This window comes from Notothenia coriiceps, unplaced genomic scaffold, assembly GCF_000735185.1.
Source record: "Notothenia coriiceps isolate Sejong01 unplaced genomic scaffold, NC01 NC01_scaffold00000339, whole genome shotgun sequence".
NCBI lineage: Eukaryota > Metazoa > Chordata > Actinopteri > Perciformes > Nototheniidae > Notothenia > Notothenia coriiceps.
The window spans coordinates 6,447,953-6,465,543 of NW_011333040.1; the positions used below are offsets into that span (position 1 = coordinate 6,447,953).

General features: G+C 40.7%; 2 protein-coding genes across 4 annotated transcripts in view; both read right to left on the bottom strand.

Moving 5' to 3' along the window:
- The window catches only part of ep400 (E1A binding protein p400), a 186,060-nt gene that overhangs the window by 142,351 nt on the left and 26,118 nt on the right, over positions 1-17,591 (bottom strand). The window lies entirely within an intron of this gene.
- On the bottom strand, positions 1,496-17,251 carry map3k3 (mitogen-activated protein kinase kinase kinase 3). Its single transcript, XM_010769042.1, has 17 exons — positions 16,029-17,251; positions 11,920-12,000; positions 11,288-11,409; positions 10,426-10,466; positions 9,884-9,983; positions 9,422-9,535; positions 9,085-9,205; positions 8,130-8,263; positions 7,742-7,815; positions 7,535-7,602; positions 7,013-7,108; positions 6,713-6,874; positions 5,606-5,754; positions 4,745-4,876; positions 3,714-3,843; positions 3,398-3,575; positions 1,496-2,308 (listed from the first exon to the last, which is right to left on the bottom strand). Exons 2-17 carry the CDS (start codon positions 11,921-11,923, stop codon positions 2,080-2,082), a joined length of 1,854 nt encoding a protein of 617 aa, XP_010767344.1. The 5' UTR covers positions 11,924-12,000; positions 16,029-17,251; the 3' UTR covers positions 1,496-2,079.

A 17,591-nucleotide genomic window follows, 5' to 3' on the forward strand; every position in this document is an offset into this window, starting at 1 on the left:
ACATCATCATTTATAATATATAGATCTCTAAACAACTAGTTTGTATTCATTTGCTTACCACAGGGTTCTTTATCCTACTGTCTTTTCCTTAAAAATAACACTTTTTTAAAACACTGAACATATTTTAGCTGCCTTTAACCTGTAGCAGCCCCAGAGAAAGTTTTTATATTAGCTTAAAGGCAGCAGCAAGCATTTTGCCCAGCAATTCATGAAATACTGGACTCGTCTGAACCCTGGGATAAACAAAGTCGTCGTATGGGATGAACAGGGAACTCTGCGCTCCAGCACTGGCTCTGATCTGGCTCGTCTTTGACACACACACACACACACACACACACACACACACACACACACACACACACACACACACACACACACACACACACACACACACACACACACACACACACACACTTTCATTACTGAGATCACAGAAAAGTACTCCCAGCAGTTAAGCATTTAAAGGCTTCATTCATGACACCTTATCGATGTGTCAAAGCGTTATAAGTTATAAGTAAAAGTTTCCTAAGAATGTGTGGAAAGGTGTTTTAGCTGGAAGAGGAACCAGACAGGCAGAATTTGTTTCTCACCCATTCTTCTTTTATAAACCCCAATGTCTGCAAAACCAGCTGCTTTCAATGATTTACTGAGTCCTGAAAGTATCATTAGATATGACACAGTCTAAATATAAAAAAATATATTTATACACATTGGCTTATAAAAACATCGAATTGGGATAGACATGGAGATATAAATAAAGTTTTAACATTTTTCACATTTGAAGTTAACAATATTTATGAATTTGGTAAAGAGGACAAAAACATTCATTTGACATAAAAGTGCATCTGATTTTAAATGGATCCTCAAACTAAGGCTTCTCATTCAGGAATGTTTGGGCCAGACATATTAGGCAAAAGCCAACGGAAATATATTTTTGTACTTTAAACAGTTTAAAGCTTTCGTATAAAACTGATCAAGTCTGAGGCATTTCATCTGCCCCTTTTTGGCACTTTGTCGGCTGAGAACACCTGTGATGCTGAAGAGCTACAAGAAGAGAATGGCAGGTAGATGGATAAGTCACATTGAGGCGAAATGTAAAACATGAGAGAAGTCAAAAAGAAAAATCCACCCTCATCTCATCGGACACTGTTATATCTCATGCTCATACTTCTACAGTTAGGAGGCAGCAATAGTGATTGTGGAGGGAGTGTTTTCTGCTTTGGAGAGACATTTCAAGTTGTATCTCTGACTTAAATCAGGTCCTGTGGCTGCATAGCCTCAGTTAGAAGCTCTATTATTACAATCACCACTGCTCTGAAGGCATTTCCAGAGTCTTCAAAACTCATCTAACAATCTTAATGAAAAAAACATCTACTTTGCTGCACTATGATAAAGAAAACGTGTCAGTGGAGAAACTTTTTGTTGCTCTTATACATTTTTACCGGTTTACTAAATTATGTTAAATTGTGGAACTAAAATAAGACTTGTTCTGTTATATAAACTCCAGTGTAGCTACTCTACACATATATCCAACATCTGTGTTTCATTCAATATACTCAATCATCTAGTAAGAAATGCATCAAACATAGCTTTTAACTACTCTAAGATCTTAGTTTTCTTGAAAAAGAAACTAGACAAAGAGGAGGGGGGGAAATAATTAACACTGTTGTGCACCAGGTGTGTGCTGAAGCTTTGAAATGATGTCAAATACCTGATCCCTGCCCAAAGAAGTGAACGCAAATACAGGAGAGGCAACTGGATGAATACACAACTGTAGCATGACTTAATGATGCTGCCTTTGGAGTGCATCGTTTGTGCACATAAGAGTGTTTGTATCCACTGCCCACCAGATACTTAATGTTTTGTTTCCCCCTGGTGGTGACTCTTGTAAGAGCATGTACTGGCATTGGTGTTCAAGAAATAGATGCTGCTGTTGGACGTGGGGGAAGAGGCACGGTGTGTTTTACACTGACTTCTAGTCCAGTTCCACGTCCGGGTTTCTGCCATGGATGGGTTTCAAGGAAGCTACAGATACTGATTAGGCTAGTCCGTGGTAAAAAGTTAGAAACCGGGCAGGTTTCAGCACAGAATCTGGGAGAAGGGATGTCTGAGCAGCTCCTCAGCACTGGGTCTCTGTTTGGCCTCCACAAAAATGCAGCTGATGAAGTCCCGTGCCTGGTCCGAGGTGTGTGAAGGCAGCAGTGGGTTGGTGGGCTGGGTGGCGATCTTGAATATGGCCGCCATGGCTTCGTATTCAGCCCATGGAGGCTTTTCCGTCAGCATCTCCACCACGGTACAACCAAGGCTCCTAAAAAAAAAGAAATGACATTACAATACATTTAGCAGACGCTTTTATATAAGGCGACTTACACAAAGTGGAAATAACCATAAAGACTCTGAACAGCAACAAGTCTGCAAGTACAAGTATTCTAGTCACAAAACAAGCTGAAAACAAATACCACATATGAGCTTTAGAGGAATGTTTTGAGTTAAAACTTTCACACTCGCTGTCTGCAGAAGGCCTCCTCCACCTGTTTGGGAGCTTCACTGAGAACCTGGAACATACCAACCTCTGTTACGACCTGTCTGACTGGCCTTCAGCCAATCACATCACAACACTCATGGGTTCACCACCCAATCAGATTGCATGAGGGAATGTGGTCTGCTCTGTGTGGGAGTGTGGTAGACCATGGGTTACATACTGCAGGCTTTACTCACTTTATTTTTATGAATCTTCCCGCTGAGAGCACACAACTCAAAATGATGATGGGAATGAAGGTTACTACATGATACAAAACCTAACAACTACATTTAAAAAGCCAATATGTTTGTGTTTTCATGGAAGTCACACAAGTACAATGGACTGCATTATATGTATTTTGTATCCGGTCTTTCTGAGTCCTCAAAGAGCTTATAAATACACCCTTCACGCATTCACACACATTCATACGAAGGCAGGGGCTGCCATGCAAGGTGCTACCTGCACAAGGAAGCTAACACTCACACACCATTTCAACACCATCAAGAGCAATTTGGGGTTATCTTGCCCAAGGATACATCAACATGATAACTGCAGGGTAGTACCATTTATAATCTGCTCTACAGCTTTGAGTAAGCAATTAAGTATTCTTCCAGGTATTAAACTAAATGGGTTATATGTATTTCAATATTGAGATGTAGGCACCTTATTTAAAAACATATTTTAAATTAAGTTGGCCATAGAAAGGATACATATGAAAATCTACAATTTGTGCTCTGAGAAACGGCTTCAATTAGAAGACCTTCTTACCTAATATAAATATAGCTTAAGCATGACTTATATCCCTGAAACATGTACTGTGCTTGATTATCTGGGATCAAACATTGAGCTAGAGCGCTGTACATCTCCTGGTCTTACCAGACGTCAGCTTTCCTCCCGTAGCCCTCTCCACTGATCACCTCGGGGCTCATCCAGTACGGGGTGCCGGTCACAGAGCGGATGCCAGTGCCAGACATGCAGATGGTCTGCAGCCTCTTGCTGGCACCAAAGTCTCCGAGCTTCACGTTGCCCTCTGAATCCCGCAGGATGTTGGCACCTGAGTTGACATGGAACACGTAAATATTTGATCCCCTTTCACATACTGTCAAACATTTGAATATCAAAACTCTGTCTAAACATTGATCTAGTATCAAAATAATATATTACTCTAGCCCCTGTGTATTAACAGGACTACCTTTGATGTCCCGGTGTACGATCATGTTGCTGTGCAGATAGGACATGCCCTCCAGGATCTGTCTTGTGTACTTCCGTGTCACGTTTTCTGTCAACGCCCCGTAGGCCTTCAGCTGATCTTTGACTGAACCCTGATAGGAAACAAGCAAATGCTAAACACACCAGCACACACACTGTGAGCACATTACGATTCAAGACCACCAGTCCACCCCCTCACTGAAGGTCTAAACCGGGAACACAGTCAGGATGTAAAAAGAAACACATATATAACAAAACTTAGAAAAGCTCACATTAGGAAAAAGTAAGCTAATTGATAAAAAAATAGACTGATAAACAAACAAAAATGATCACATTGTTTGCAGTGTAATTTAGCTGATGCATGCTTGAATTGATATCGGAAAACAACAATCTTGGGTTGAAAGAGAGACTACTCGGCGTGGACTTGCTCTATGGTCATTATTTGTGGATGCCAAGACCTAGAAAATATAAACAACTGACTGACTGCAACAATGTGACATTTGTTTCTTCTGGTTCTTGACCTGCTTTAGTACGTAGCGCAATCTTTCTTTATCTCTTTAATCTCACTACTTATTTAGTCCTGAAAGAAGTTGGTTACACAACTAAGGCTCAGTATCCCCAAACTGAAACAATGTTACTGAGTTCCTAGAAAAGGTTCCTGGAAAAGTATCTGCAGTTGAAAAGAAAAAAGGTATTTAGCTTAATAATGAGCATCATTTCAGATGGAAGGAACAGAGGAAATCGGCCAAATTACACTTCCTAATGCCAACATCACCAGATTAATATAAAATCAAAACATTTAGTCTTGGGGAACTAATGGATGCCCTCCGTTTGCCTTAATCACGTCTTTTTTTGGCTTTAAATAATTACACAGTGACATAATGTTGGATGCCAACTTGTCTTTGAACAAATAAACTGAGGTTAGGGAATTATTGTCACTTGTTCAACCAGCGAAAAAAAACATTTATCTGTTCCCTAGCTGGATCTCTGAGAATGAAATCTGCTGGGACTCACCCCCGGCATGTACTCCATGAAGATGGTGAGGGTCTTCTCATTGTGGTCTCTCAGACAGCCGTAGTACTGAACAATGCGCTCGTGGTGCAGATTTTTCAGCAACTGGATTTCACACTCCAAAGCGCTGACCTCCTGTACAGACACAATGAGAAGCAGGGAGATTACAACATGAAGACTCAACTGCTCAGACATAAAAGCTCAGATTTCTGAACAATGCCGCTTTGTTTTCATTTGTAAACCAAATGCACTTTCCGGACATGCCAGAGAATGCTCTGTCATATCTGTTACTGCTGATGACGACACATCTAACCATAAACACAGGAATGACAAAAAGTTATTAATCGCTGCATGTTGAGCCAAATGTGAAACCTTGCGTAAAGAGAGTAGATGTAAATCAATTGCACAGTCCCCCAATAGAAGAGAGGGAAGTCAAATTAATCCCAACACAGAAGCCGGTTTTAAATAAACAACTGATTCCAATGTGCTACAAGCTGGGAGGGGGTGAAGGGGTAATGAAAGGCCAAGGCAATGACCGCCCCCCCTCCCCCACCACAACATCCGTCTCCTTTTTAGACACAGGAAGTGACAGTGCATTTTTCCTCTGTGGAAGACAGGAAAACCCATTTAAATGGGGAAGAGGGGGGTTGAGGGAAGAAAGAAATCTCTTCAACGCTTCATCAGTAAAAAGTTGTTTTCACTTGGATTTCAATGTCATGTTTTTATAGCAACTTGAGTTGATATCAAATTGTAAATAGTGGTTATCTTCTCCCTCAGTACCAGAAAGATGAAAGGGGAAGGCATAAGACAACCAAGCTTTCTGTCTCTGTGAAAACATAAACATTTGATCTCCATGTGCCTCACCTTGCTCGTCTCAGGACTCTCTGGATCAAACTGGACCTGCTTGGCAGCCAGTTCTCTCCCAGTATCCACATCGTAACACAGGTACACACGACCGAACGCTCCCTGGCCCAGAAGCTTCCCCCGCCGCCATGTCATCGGAGCACTGGGTGCTGCAAAGAAACATCACAGATGTTCATTTGTTTCTATTTAATATATAGAACATGCCATCTTGCATAGCATAGAAAAGAGTACACAGCCTTTAGTTTAAATAGTTGCAAAAATTATTATTTTCTCTTTTACCCTTCCAACAAATGTTCCTAATAACCAAAGCTAAACTGACGGATTTCTAATGGCACAGCAATGCATATGGCAGGGCTATTCAATTAGTTTGGAATGGGGGCCGGTTGATGAAAATGATCCAAAGCAAGGGGCCGGGAAAAAGATGGCTTGAAATATGAGCTATCATATTAAGAGCTTCAGATACGGTAAATAGTGGAGTGCGTTATTATATTTTGTTTAATTCAATCAAAAACAACATAGGCCCAAGTCGTTTATAGATCTAAATGGCAAGTTCAGAACTCAGTAAGCCTACATGTGTAGCTAATTAACAATCAACATCATTTCATTTGATTTAATTTAGGCGAAATGATCTAATCATTCACGCAGAGATGCAATCAATGACAGGAGTTGTCACTACAGTAGCTAGTAGGTGGGTTCGAAACCCGAGCCCGCCAAAGTTTTCAGGCAATGCCTTCGACTATCTCATAATTTAAAACCCTCTCTGGAATAAAAGGCACTCTGGCCCAAAAAGAAATCTTTAAAAAAGAATGATGTAGATTACTTTTTAACATTATTCTCAAAGGGCCAGTAAATATCACCCCGGGGCCGGGTTTGGCCCGCGGGCCGCCAATTGAATAGCCCTGGCATATGGTACAGTTAGCATAGGAATCTGACACACCTTTTAAGTATTGTTTCTAATTTCCTGCTAAAAGTCAACTCTAGAGGAAAAACTTTTAATTAGATGATTAGGTATATATATTAGCCATTGAACCCTGCAATGCATCATCTAGATATCCTTTAAGAATAATAAGGACACTTTGTTTTGAGTCTTAATGGAGCAACACTCACACTTGTGCGCGACAGGACGCTCTTGGGGCCGCAGCCTGCCCTGAGCGTCGACATGCTGCCAGCTGCCCACACTCTCCTCGCTGCCATTGAGCGACCGGCGCGAGGGCACCAGAGTGAACAGGTTCCCCTGGGGGCGGCGGATCCTCGGGAACGTCCGCCGGCCTGAAGGAGAGCAGGAAAGAGGTTGGCCCAGGTTAAAAATCTCATGACAAACAGAGGAGATTAAGAGAGGAAATGGTCTAAAGAGAAAGCATGAGAAATAAGCTACATTGTCAGATAAGATACCAATGCCGGTCTTACCTTCACTGTGGTCTTTATGATGCAGGGAGACGTGATACCTACGAGGAAAGGTGCCTCCTTTCCCTGCTACCCTGTCATACACATGATTCTCCCGGTCTGAAAGTAAATATCCAAAGGTCAAATATCAGGAGGATTAGCCTGTAATTGAAACAGTTTAGCTCAGATGCTCACTGAGTCAAATGAACTACATTATGACTCTTCCTTGAAGACTATACTTTTGTAGAACAAGGCAGATCTGGACTTGAAAAATAACTGTAGTTGTAGATTGTATTTCTTCTATTTTAAAATGTTTTTAGCTTTGGTTTATTTATAAAAGGCCTGGCCAGGAGGACTAGTATTTACAGTTTTCTTTTATAAATGTGGCTTTTGGTTTGCTGTAAACACATGAACTCTTATGCATCGCTCACAGTGTCCTGATGGTTAAAAATCAACACAAAGAATGCTTCAACTCATAATATCTGACTGAATTGCTTGAACACAATATTTGCCCACGGGGAACGAGAAAATCATGGCAGCTCTCACCTGAGCCCTCCTGACGATTATCAGGATAACTCTTTGCTCTATGCATTCGAGACTTTCTCAGTGAGGGGCTGTAAGAGAGGAGAAGATAGGGGGAGGAGTAAGAGATGTTGAGAGGTATAATTTGAGTGATAACATAAAACAAATGCCAGAAAAATAAGAAATATGAAAGAAGAAGTGAGTCTCTGGCAGGCAGATCTGTGCTCCTACCTGTCTGAGTTGCTGTCTAAAGACTGACAGCTGCCAGAAACAGAATTGTCTGCACTGCTCCAAGGATCCAGCACCTGCACAGGCACAGTGGGAAATAAAGGTGCTTTGTGAACACACATTCATTTCAGCAAAAGCAAATTCCACCTTAATAACAGAATGTATTTAAGAACACTTGAATCAATAAGCTCATGTTTCAATGGCTCCTCTTGCAATGTATAGATGGATACATTTGTTTGACCTTTTACCAACAGCTTTACAGTGTCTTGCAAACTTGAAGAAAAGGTATTGAACCTTTGAAGACGGGGTATTTATGGGATAAAATCTCAGATACAAAACGCATGATTTATACTTTAAGGTGGATTTTCTTAATATCAAAGCAATGACTCACACACTGATCGCTGGTCTCAGGGATGAACTCCCCCTCGCTGTTGATGCTGGTGTATGAACCTTGGCGGGCGATCCTCTGCTGGCGTTCAGGCACGTAGCCAGGAGGCGGTGAGCTTCGCCCCGTGTTCTGAGAACCTGGGATAAGAAAGGAGTAAAGATCATTAATGAAACATTATATATATGAGAAAAAAAATCATAACCACAACAATTACACTAAACAATGGAGGATTATTTAATACATATACACATCACCACTAAATTCTTTTTATTGCTGCCATCTACAGGCCTGAAACACACGGCAACAATATGCTGTGAGGAAATCAGTTGATTTCATGATAATGATATTTGCCTAATTTTTAACAAAATGCCTTCTTCATTTATGTTGAGATGAATTTGGACATCAAGCAGCACTAAAAGCAAATATGCAGTACTTGATGCCACATTCAAACAACTCACATACATGCAACTACTGTCATGAATAAATGTTATTTTAATATTCAGAAACCCTCTCCCCCAAAAAGGAAAAAAGAAAACATCTGTAAAAATACTGATAGCTTCCATTCTGAGTGAAAAGAGCAACAGCTGTCAAAGTCCAGCTCTGGGGCCCTCCTGCAGTCACTTCATCATAACCCAGGCCACTGCTCCACGAAACTAATAGCATTCTGTAATCTGATTGGCTAATGTCCAGCAGGCATCGTCTAGTGATGGTGAACGGGAAAAGGAAGTGGAGCCATTGCTAAAAGGGGAAGCCAAAGAGAAGGCGACACACAAGGAAATCCAGGAAATAAAAAAGAAAGTGGCAAAAGCACGACGACATGACAGCTACCCAAAACTGAATATTATCAAAACGTTAAGAAAAAAAGAGCGTTTATATTTCCTACTTTTAGTCACTGGATTCATACTCTTTTTGGAGATAAGATTAAAAAGAAAGTTGAATGACGGGTGAAGATTTGTACCAGTTGATAGGTGGCGTCCCCTGGGCTCTGACGATTGGTAGGCCGTGCTAACGTCTCCAGTGGACTGCGAGGGTTTGACCCTCACCTGCTTACACGGCACGTGGTGGGAGGGGGAGGGGGCCTGTAGTGGGAAGGAGGAGAGGAGAATAGTAGGCTTAAAAAACATTCAACACACGATGAAACTTCATGTCAGCAAGCCAGTTAGTGTAATGAGGAACTTTGATTTCACAAAACATGGCTCAATGGTGAAGAAATGTCAGTGGTGCAACAATACGCTGTAAATGCATGCCCAGTGTGTGAGTGTGCGAGTGTGAGTGTGTGAGTGTGTGTGTATTACATTGCTGTGCTCCTGAGTGAGCAGCATGATCCTGATGCTCTTCATGTTGGAGCTGCGGTCCAGCAGGTCGATTGCCTTGTCCAGGTCATCCTGGTCTCGCAGGGGGATGGACAACTGCGAGGAAACAAGACAAACACAGAAAACATCAATATCAACAAAACATATATATAAACAACCACATACATAAGATTCAAAAGCATACAAACACTTTTTGAAACATTGTTAAATGTACCAATGTTTAAATGTTTTATCACTTGCATACACACGGACCCACAAAATACGATTTTATTTTAATTCTCGTAAATGAGACACGTGTAGACTCACACAAACATATTTGGAATTGATTGTAGAGCGAAAACTATCAGTTGATTGTTGGAAAATGAATCAATAACTTTATAAAATATATAGATTGATAGATTTATAATAATCCAAACCTTCCCTGTTTCCAGCTCTCCACTTTACCTCATTGTTCATATAGTGCAGGTCAAGCTGCTGGCCAAAGACAGTCTTTACTTTCTGGTGGATTTCCTCGAACTGCACAGGCCTTCCAAACATCAGGATCCTACACATTACACAAAACAAGAAGCAAGAAATCATAAACAAAAGTTTTAGAAGAGATTTGTACCGGCTGTTAAGGAAACAGCTTTCGACTTACATGCACATGTGCACGCAAAATACACACAAGCTGCTGTTTGTAGAGTGTGCAGATTCCTCCAAGTACACCTTGCATATTTGAGGTTTGTGCTGGCAGCCACACTAACCACAGTTCTTTTCCCCTTCCATCCTCCAGCTCACATACCAGTCTGAATTAAGTGCTGGTCTTAGTCTTTCTCATGAACTGGAACATGTGACGAGGACAGCATGCCTGAGTGTGTTTATGTCTCTGTGTGAGTTTATGCTCTCTCTCCCCCTTAGATATACATCCATGTATGCATGTCAAATGCCTACACACATGCACATACGCATACACACACACAAAGAAGAGAATGACAAATTAAACATACCTCCTCTCTCCTGAGAACTCAAACTTTATCCTGACATCGTCCTGAAAGAAAACAGAAACAGTAAGATCGGAGATAACACAATTAAATGACCATCGTAACTATCAGAGATGTGTTTTTCCCAAAAGAGAAAACTTAAAAAGACTGACTTACTCATGCACTGCCTTCACTTATTGACCTTACACAAAGAGTATTCGCGGGGAAGAAATATCACTCTGCACCTCCTCCATCGCTACATCACTTGCCAAAAAACCCACTTCCACTTATAACAAGTCCAAACTTAAGTTATTGAGGTGGGAAAATGGGAGAGAATGTGTTTCCCAGGGGGGAAATCTCTGGATTTAAGCAAACATTACATTGCACATGAGTTGGCTGTTTTCTGTGGCTGCAGCTGCAGTAGAAAGTGAGGGTGGGCTACTTATCCTACACAGGCAAGATATATTTTTAGAAAAGAAGGTGAAATTAACTCAATGTGTTAATCAGTGGGTGGTTACCTTGGGAATTCATGTACCACTATGTCAAATTATCTAGTTGTGTGGTCTAGGGGAAATACTATAAAACACGAATATACTCGCACAAGCGCTTTAGTTACACTCTTTGTAGCAGAGGTCCAAAAATGTAATACTAACATTGACAGACCACTGGTCATTAAGAAAAAACATAATTTCTCAGCATTTAAGACTCTCCTGAATATTAAAGGTATTGTAATATATACCAAACACAACTTAAAGACTCTTAACTGTTTCCTTTTGAAACAAATCTAAACACGTGTGTTAAGCTTTTCATTCATGCTGTGGATGGAATCTACAGTAAGACCTACAGTGTTATAAAATGTTTGATTTCTGGTGATGTGGTTGTACCGCACCTGTCTGTTGGCCTGGGCAGGTATCTTGGGTTTGTTGCTGTCATATGACAACACAGGCTGGCGCCGCGTCATCTGGAGGGCAACCAGGTCCTTCATTATAGAGTGGAGAGCCTGCCTCTCGTCTAAAGAGGATAATGAGTTGGGAAAATACACAATTAGAGTGTGGATTGGATAATGGATGGCCTTTGTGTTTCTATTTGACGGACAGAGAGCGGTATCAGCCCCTCAAAGTCATTTCTGCAAAAAAATTTTAACTACATCCATATTGAGACTATCCTGTGACAGGGTATTTGAGGCAAATGAGGGAGCCCTGCAGTGTTTTTGATATGCCTATTCCCATGTTTGATCTCAGGGCAAGCTCTGCATTGGCTGCACTGGCTCAAGGAGAGAAAATATTCTCCTTGTGAAGCTTGGACAGACATCATACAGTCCTGGGGCAGCAGAGAGAACCAGACCCCTATCTCCATAACGCAGACAAGCAATCCTTCATCCGACAGCGTCTGGAGCAGCAGCTCTCACAGGCCGTGGCCTCAGGGATAGTGTTTGTTGTGAGTGTATGTCTGTCTTTATCTCATGTTGAGAGAAAACCATGCTCATAATGTCTTTCTAACATCAGAATTTAGAGAACTTACTCATTGTGGCAATGTTAGCTCACGTGGTCTTCAAACCAAGTCCTCAGAAACGTGTCTGTGGTGTGCAAACCCACCAACAGCCTGGAGTGGTAAAACAGAAAATGAATTTGTTTTAAGATAAAGAGTGTAATAACTTACGATGGCACGCAAGCATGTGAGTAAGACAGGAGATGACATATGAAAAAGGTTGTTCAGCATACAAGTACCTCAGCCCATAAAACATCACTCAGTGGTAAATATTACTAACATTAGGACTAAGAAATGGGGAATAAACTGAAGGTTTAGATGACAATGTGGCTCTAAGCCTATTTTATGATATGCAAGTAAAAGAAAAGACAGAATATTGTTTTACTGTGAACTAAGCAGAACCACATTTCTTTTGCAGTACCTTTTTTATTCATAGTTCCTTGCAGACATTTAAAAAACATGTAATCTAAGCCTGCACAACACATACCTAAAGATGTGTTTGAGTGAGTGACCTGAACCTTGAGTGAATGAGAAAGTGTGCAGTGCATGAGAATGTGAATTGTGTGTTTTGCACATGAAAAAACATGACAATTGGAAACGGCTGAAATTCAAGCTGCACTGGCAGTGATCAGTATGGCACGGTTTAAAAGGGAAGTTTAACAGCGAGTTTTCCTCCATTTTAAATATCTACCAGCTTTAAACCTCTCTGATTGCACGAGCTGCAAAACCCCCCAACTCAGCTGGGTTATAGCTCCATTGTTAACAGGGCAATATTACCGGCCTCGTATATGCCGTCAACAGCACTATAAAGTGAGGCATTTCCTTTTATGAAGAGGGTTTCACCAAATCTGTACTGTTAAGACATTTTATTCAACTTTATTGTCAATGTTCTGTGGGAAATACAAACCGGTAGATCGAAATGCTGATTCTCACAATCCCGAGGAATACTGAGTAATTTAACAAAGGAGAACACAAATTTAGTTTTCACAATCACAAAATATGATGGAAAACATTGGTTGGTAAAAAGGTATTACAATCAAAAGACAATCACCCAACATCTCCTTAACTTATCTCTGCAGGGGAGGATACCACAACTCAAATTCTCTCTTTATGAAACCTTTCAAACTTGCATATCTCATTTTGTGAAACTCCTTGGGATTATCTTCATGCTCTGAAACTTGAAGCCAGGGATTGCTGTTGCACTAAATGCTGATTTGGCAGTTCTGTATGGCTTAATAAATGTAATTTACAATGATAAAGTGGCCTGTTACCAGTCATTTTGGGTTTCTGGAACTGTATAAGAGGTTGCCCATGGCTCTGAAGGACATGCTTCTTTAAACTAGTGGACTTGATTTGTCACTTATCCAGGTTTATCTTGCAGATCATTTGCAGTACCATTTTCCACTCAACTCAAAGATGCAGAGATACTCTCAAATCAGGTTCATCTGTTTTTTGGTCAGTTCAATTAATGTGAACAATCATGTGTAATGTTTTCGGGTTATGACGGTAAACTTTCAAGTTGAAGAATAACATTTTGTTGGCCATTGTCTCTCAAATAGATGCATGTGCACAAAGGGTAAGCACACCAATGCACATGAAGCATTTTCCAGTTATGGGTCTGACTGTTATAGCAGTATGTAAATATCTCCATTGCAACAAAACGTAAATATGTATTTCATTTGGTGTGCAGGTTTGGTCATTTTCTCTACAACTATGCCTTAATTTAGCTGCTAATGGCAATCTGGTTACTGTTGCTGCTTACCCCTGTTCTGACCACGATGAGCCCATTTGTATATACATATGGCCATATCAAGTCACTACAAATAAGAGGAACCTCTCAGTAATATCCCATGACTGGTCTAAAACATTGTCGAAAGAAAAAGATATAAACCAGAGTCCAGTGTAAACAAGGGCTACAGCTTGCCTAGTAATATACTGCAGCAAATCCAAGCATTTACATTATATCTGTGGTTTGCTGCTGGCTAAGCTCAGGAAAAAACTGACTAACTTAATTTACAATATGACAGTTATTAGACCAGGAAACACCAGTGATGATGGAGCCTAGAGAAAATGTTACAACTGTCTCTCTGAGGATAGACTGGCACAGTCAGAAGGCTTTTTGAGAAGAAAACGGACAGCATCGGTACCTGCGGCAACTCATTGACTCTGTGGATTCTGGGTAATAATCACCCACAGGAATGCCAGGCATGTCTGTCTGTGGTTGGCAGACCGTTACCACGCTGCTTTCAGGCTACCGCTCTCTCATGTTCTTCTGCCAATGGAGTATAGGTACCAAGTACCTAAGTCCTTCAACCCTTTGAACTTCATGCATGTGCCCAGCGTTTGGAAGTTTACTTTTGAAATGGAAGTTTCATATTACCCTCTTTTAAAATGTTGTAACTTATGTAACCTTGTTGTGCCATATTATCCCCTGTTTAAACGTGCAAGTTGCATGGATGTAATCACTTTAGGACTCTCAGAGCCATCATCTCATCAGGAGAGGCAATGCTGGAGATGTGTGTACCTCAGGTCCCCTGAAGTCAACAACGCAACAACTATCCTCCCTGTCCATTCCCCCAGAGACCCTCTGCTTCTCCTGATTGTAATGACCTCCCAGGTGGAATGCAGAGAATTCAATGGAGAAAGAGGCTGCGCTCTACCAGTCCAGTCAGCTGTGCCCGCTTTGTTTTTCTTGTATCACATTTCCAGGACTAGCAGGGTTTACATGGATTTTCTTCCCCCCTCTCTTTTCTGTCTGCTTTGAGAGGTGTTTAGTCTGAGGCTGTTTTTCCCAGCCACAGTTCTTACTCTGTCTTTGGCCAGTCATGCATCTGGACTCAGTGCTTCACAGCAAAATCCCCTGGCCTGATGACTCTCCTGTTTCAGGTGCACGTGTTTTGGGTTCAAGGTAACCCACCACATTTGAATATTGCAATGTCAACAGTCTCAAAATCTCGTTACTTGCCTTGGCTAAAGTTTCAAATGTTGCTTGTAATGTTTCAATACATACATACAGATGTATTTGTATAGAAAGATGCAGAGGGATAAGCTCTACAAAATCACAAGGAGTTTTTAAAATCTTCCTATTCTGCATTACAGATGACAACATGTGAAGGTTATAGAAAAGTCAACAAAGATCAAAGAGAACAAGTAGGAGGGCCTTCTGAGGTCCATATCTTTGTCCAGTTGGCACAGCTATCAACATCTATCTTTACATGTCAATAACAACCCATGACACTATCACAGAGAGGGCTTATAGTTTAACTACAATGAACAACAACCACATCTCATTCTTATTTTATGTTTAAAGTGTTCAAACCTGACAAATTAAGCCCTACACTTGTAAGTATTTGAGTACATACATTTCAAATGAATGCAAAGGACTTATTGCAGACCATGAATAACTCTCTACTTAATTGGAAGCTTTATTTATTGGTGCTTTTCCCAATAAATAATAAAGTGAATTATGTAACTAATTTAACTCTGAAAATTAGATACGTATTTCACTGCACTTCCTTTCAATGATGCATCAGGAACTAGAAGGATTGCTGATTGTGAAGCAGTCTTATTTAGTATTGGTAAAATACCTCCTTAATAAGTCAATTAAAACCATACTCAATTAATTACATACAAGCATATGACTTTAAAAAAACAATTATGTGTTCTGTTTGATGTTGTTTTGTTAAATAATTAAGTGTTCTGTCCAAATGTAAACATGGTGGTGCTGTAATTGAGGATGCATGCTCAGCCAACCGACCCTGTGTAAATGAAGATAAATGAACGCAGGGAATGTGATTGAAGACAGTGTTTATTAAACGAATCCTAGAACGAGTTTTGCTCCTGTTCAGCCATGTATATTTGATTCAGTAGGCCTATATAAACATGTATTTGATCTTATATGTAAGATTTGTTTAAATGTTTTTAATTAAAATGTTTATTTGCTTATGTTTGGTACTGTTTCAACGTTAACATACAATCATAATACATGTGTATCATACTTTCTAACAGTGGACGGTGAATATATAATTTAATTGAAATGGAAATTGACACAACCTGTAGTCAAAAATGTTCCCACATGACCTGAATGCAGCATAATTCAATCATCAAATACCTGTCATCCCTGTCACGTGCACAACTCTCACCTGTGGTTTGCGTCACCGGTGTCTCGCAGCAGGGATGACGCAGTATTTCCAGTCGTCGCTCACGTCCATCGGTGTCCACCGGCAGACCGTCACACCGGTGAGCGTGTGTGAGAGTGGGGCGCCATGGCGGGGCTGACCCCCCCCCCAAGATAACTTCTTCTTCAACGGAAAATTAACGCACTCACACAAACGGACAGTCTCCAGGTTGTAAAAACAAACAGACAGCTGTGATTTTAACACAGAAAATGTTCCAATGGGAAAAAAGCAGGCTACATCAGGCTTCTCCAGCTGTGTCCCAGAGACTAACTCCTGATCCGCTGCAGCCTCGGACCTTTGGAAAACTTAAATTTCCAAAACATGTTTTCATTGTTCACACACGACTCTGCTAAGCATGCAGATCAGGGCGCTGAATACCACCAATCACGAAGCACAAAAACCACCAAGAAAGGTGTGATAATAACTGTATGGCCTGTTTGAAATCCATTTGTAAGCAACAGCTTCGCCAGAGGAAAAGACCGAACGATTTCCTTGATTTTGATAGCCCCTCTTCCTGCTAAATTTGCAGATTTTCCTTCTCTGCGTTGCCAGGTTGGAGTCCACAATACAGGCTGCAGATATCCTTATTCTGCATATCCCATCATCTCATTGCAACTTAAATATGTTTTTTTTTAAACATATAAGAATGCATGTGAATGCCTAATAAGAAGTATACTTTATTAAGTGCGCGACATGTTGCAAAAACTGGCTCAAATATACGTTGTTGTACACATAACCTCGATTTACTTTAGGGGAGTTCGATTAACTCCATCGATGTTTTACACCTCGCAGAGCTTCGTACGTAAATTACGGTTGTTAAAAGTATTAAAACTGACTCTAATGTGAAAGAAAACGCAGCCTTCTCTCGGAGTCACAGAGTTTGCGTGCAGTTTCTTTAGCCGACTGCAGTCCACAACTCCCCCCCCAAAGCAAAACAAAGTAACAAATAATCTCCAGCCGAATACGTCAAACTTCCTGACAGAAAAAATATCGCCACCGGAACCCGCTTTTTTAAACTTCAACAAGTCGTGAACACTTTACTCCAAAGTCGAGTCCATGTTTTCCAAATGCTTCACTCTCCGTCCCCCATATGGGTGTAAAAACATGGAATTATTCCCAGGGGGATTTCTGGTTACTAAACTATCTAAATAAACGCCGTGCTGCAGCGGGAGCGCGCTGTTACTCGGTCGAAATCTTTCTGCAAGCGCGCTCACGATATTGTTAAAGGGGCGGACCCAGTTGTGACGTAGATCGCTCTCATGCTGCCTTCATAATTATAGGAAAATCCACATTTAAGGTATCATTGTGCACATCCACGCAGCTTTTTGCCATTATATTGATGCACCAGTGGTAGGGGAAGTATTCATATTCTTTAAGCAAAAGTGTTTTTTCAATTTCTATTATATATAGGCTACCTTCTATATTTCTATTAAATATTCCTTTATATTATTGATGCAACAGTACTTATTAATTACTATACATTTACGCCCACATTGACTCCTTAGATCGTATTCCCTTTTCCATGCA

Bases quoted from the DNA above. Each gene is read 5' to 3' on its own strand.
- map3k3 (XM_010769042.1), bottom strand. The intron at 8,264-9,084 runs GTACAAATCTTC...TTCTTATCCCAG, and splicing joins GGGACGCCACCTATCAACTG to GTTCTCAGAACACGGGGCGA. The intron at 5,755-6,712 runs GTGAGTGTTGCT...GTTTCTTTGCAG, and splicing joins GCGTCCTGTCGCGCACAAGT to CACCCAGTGCTCCGATGACA.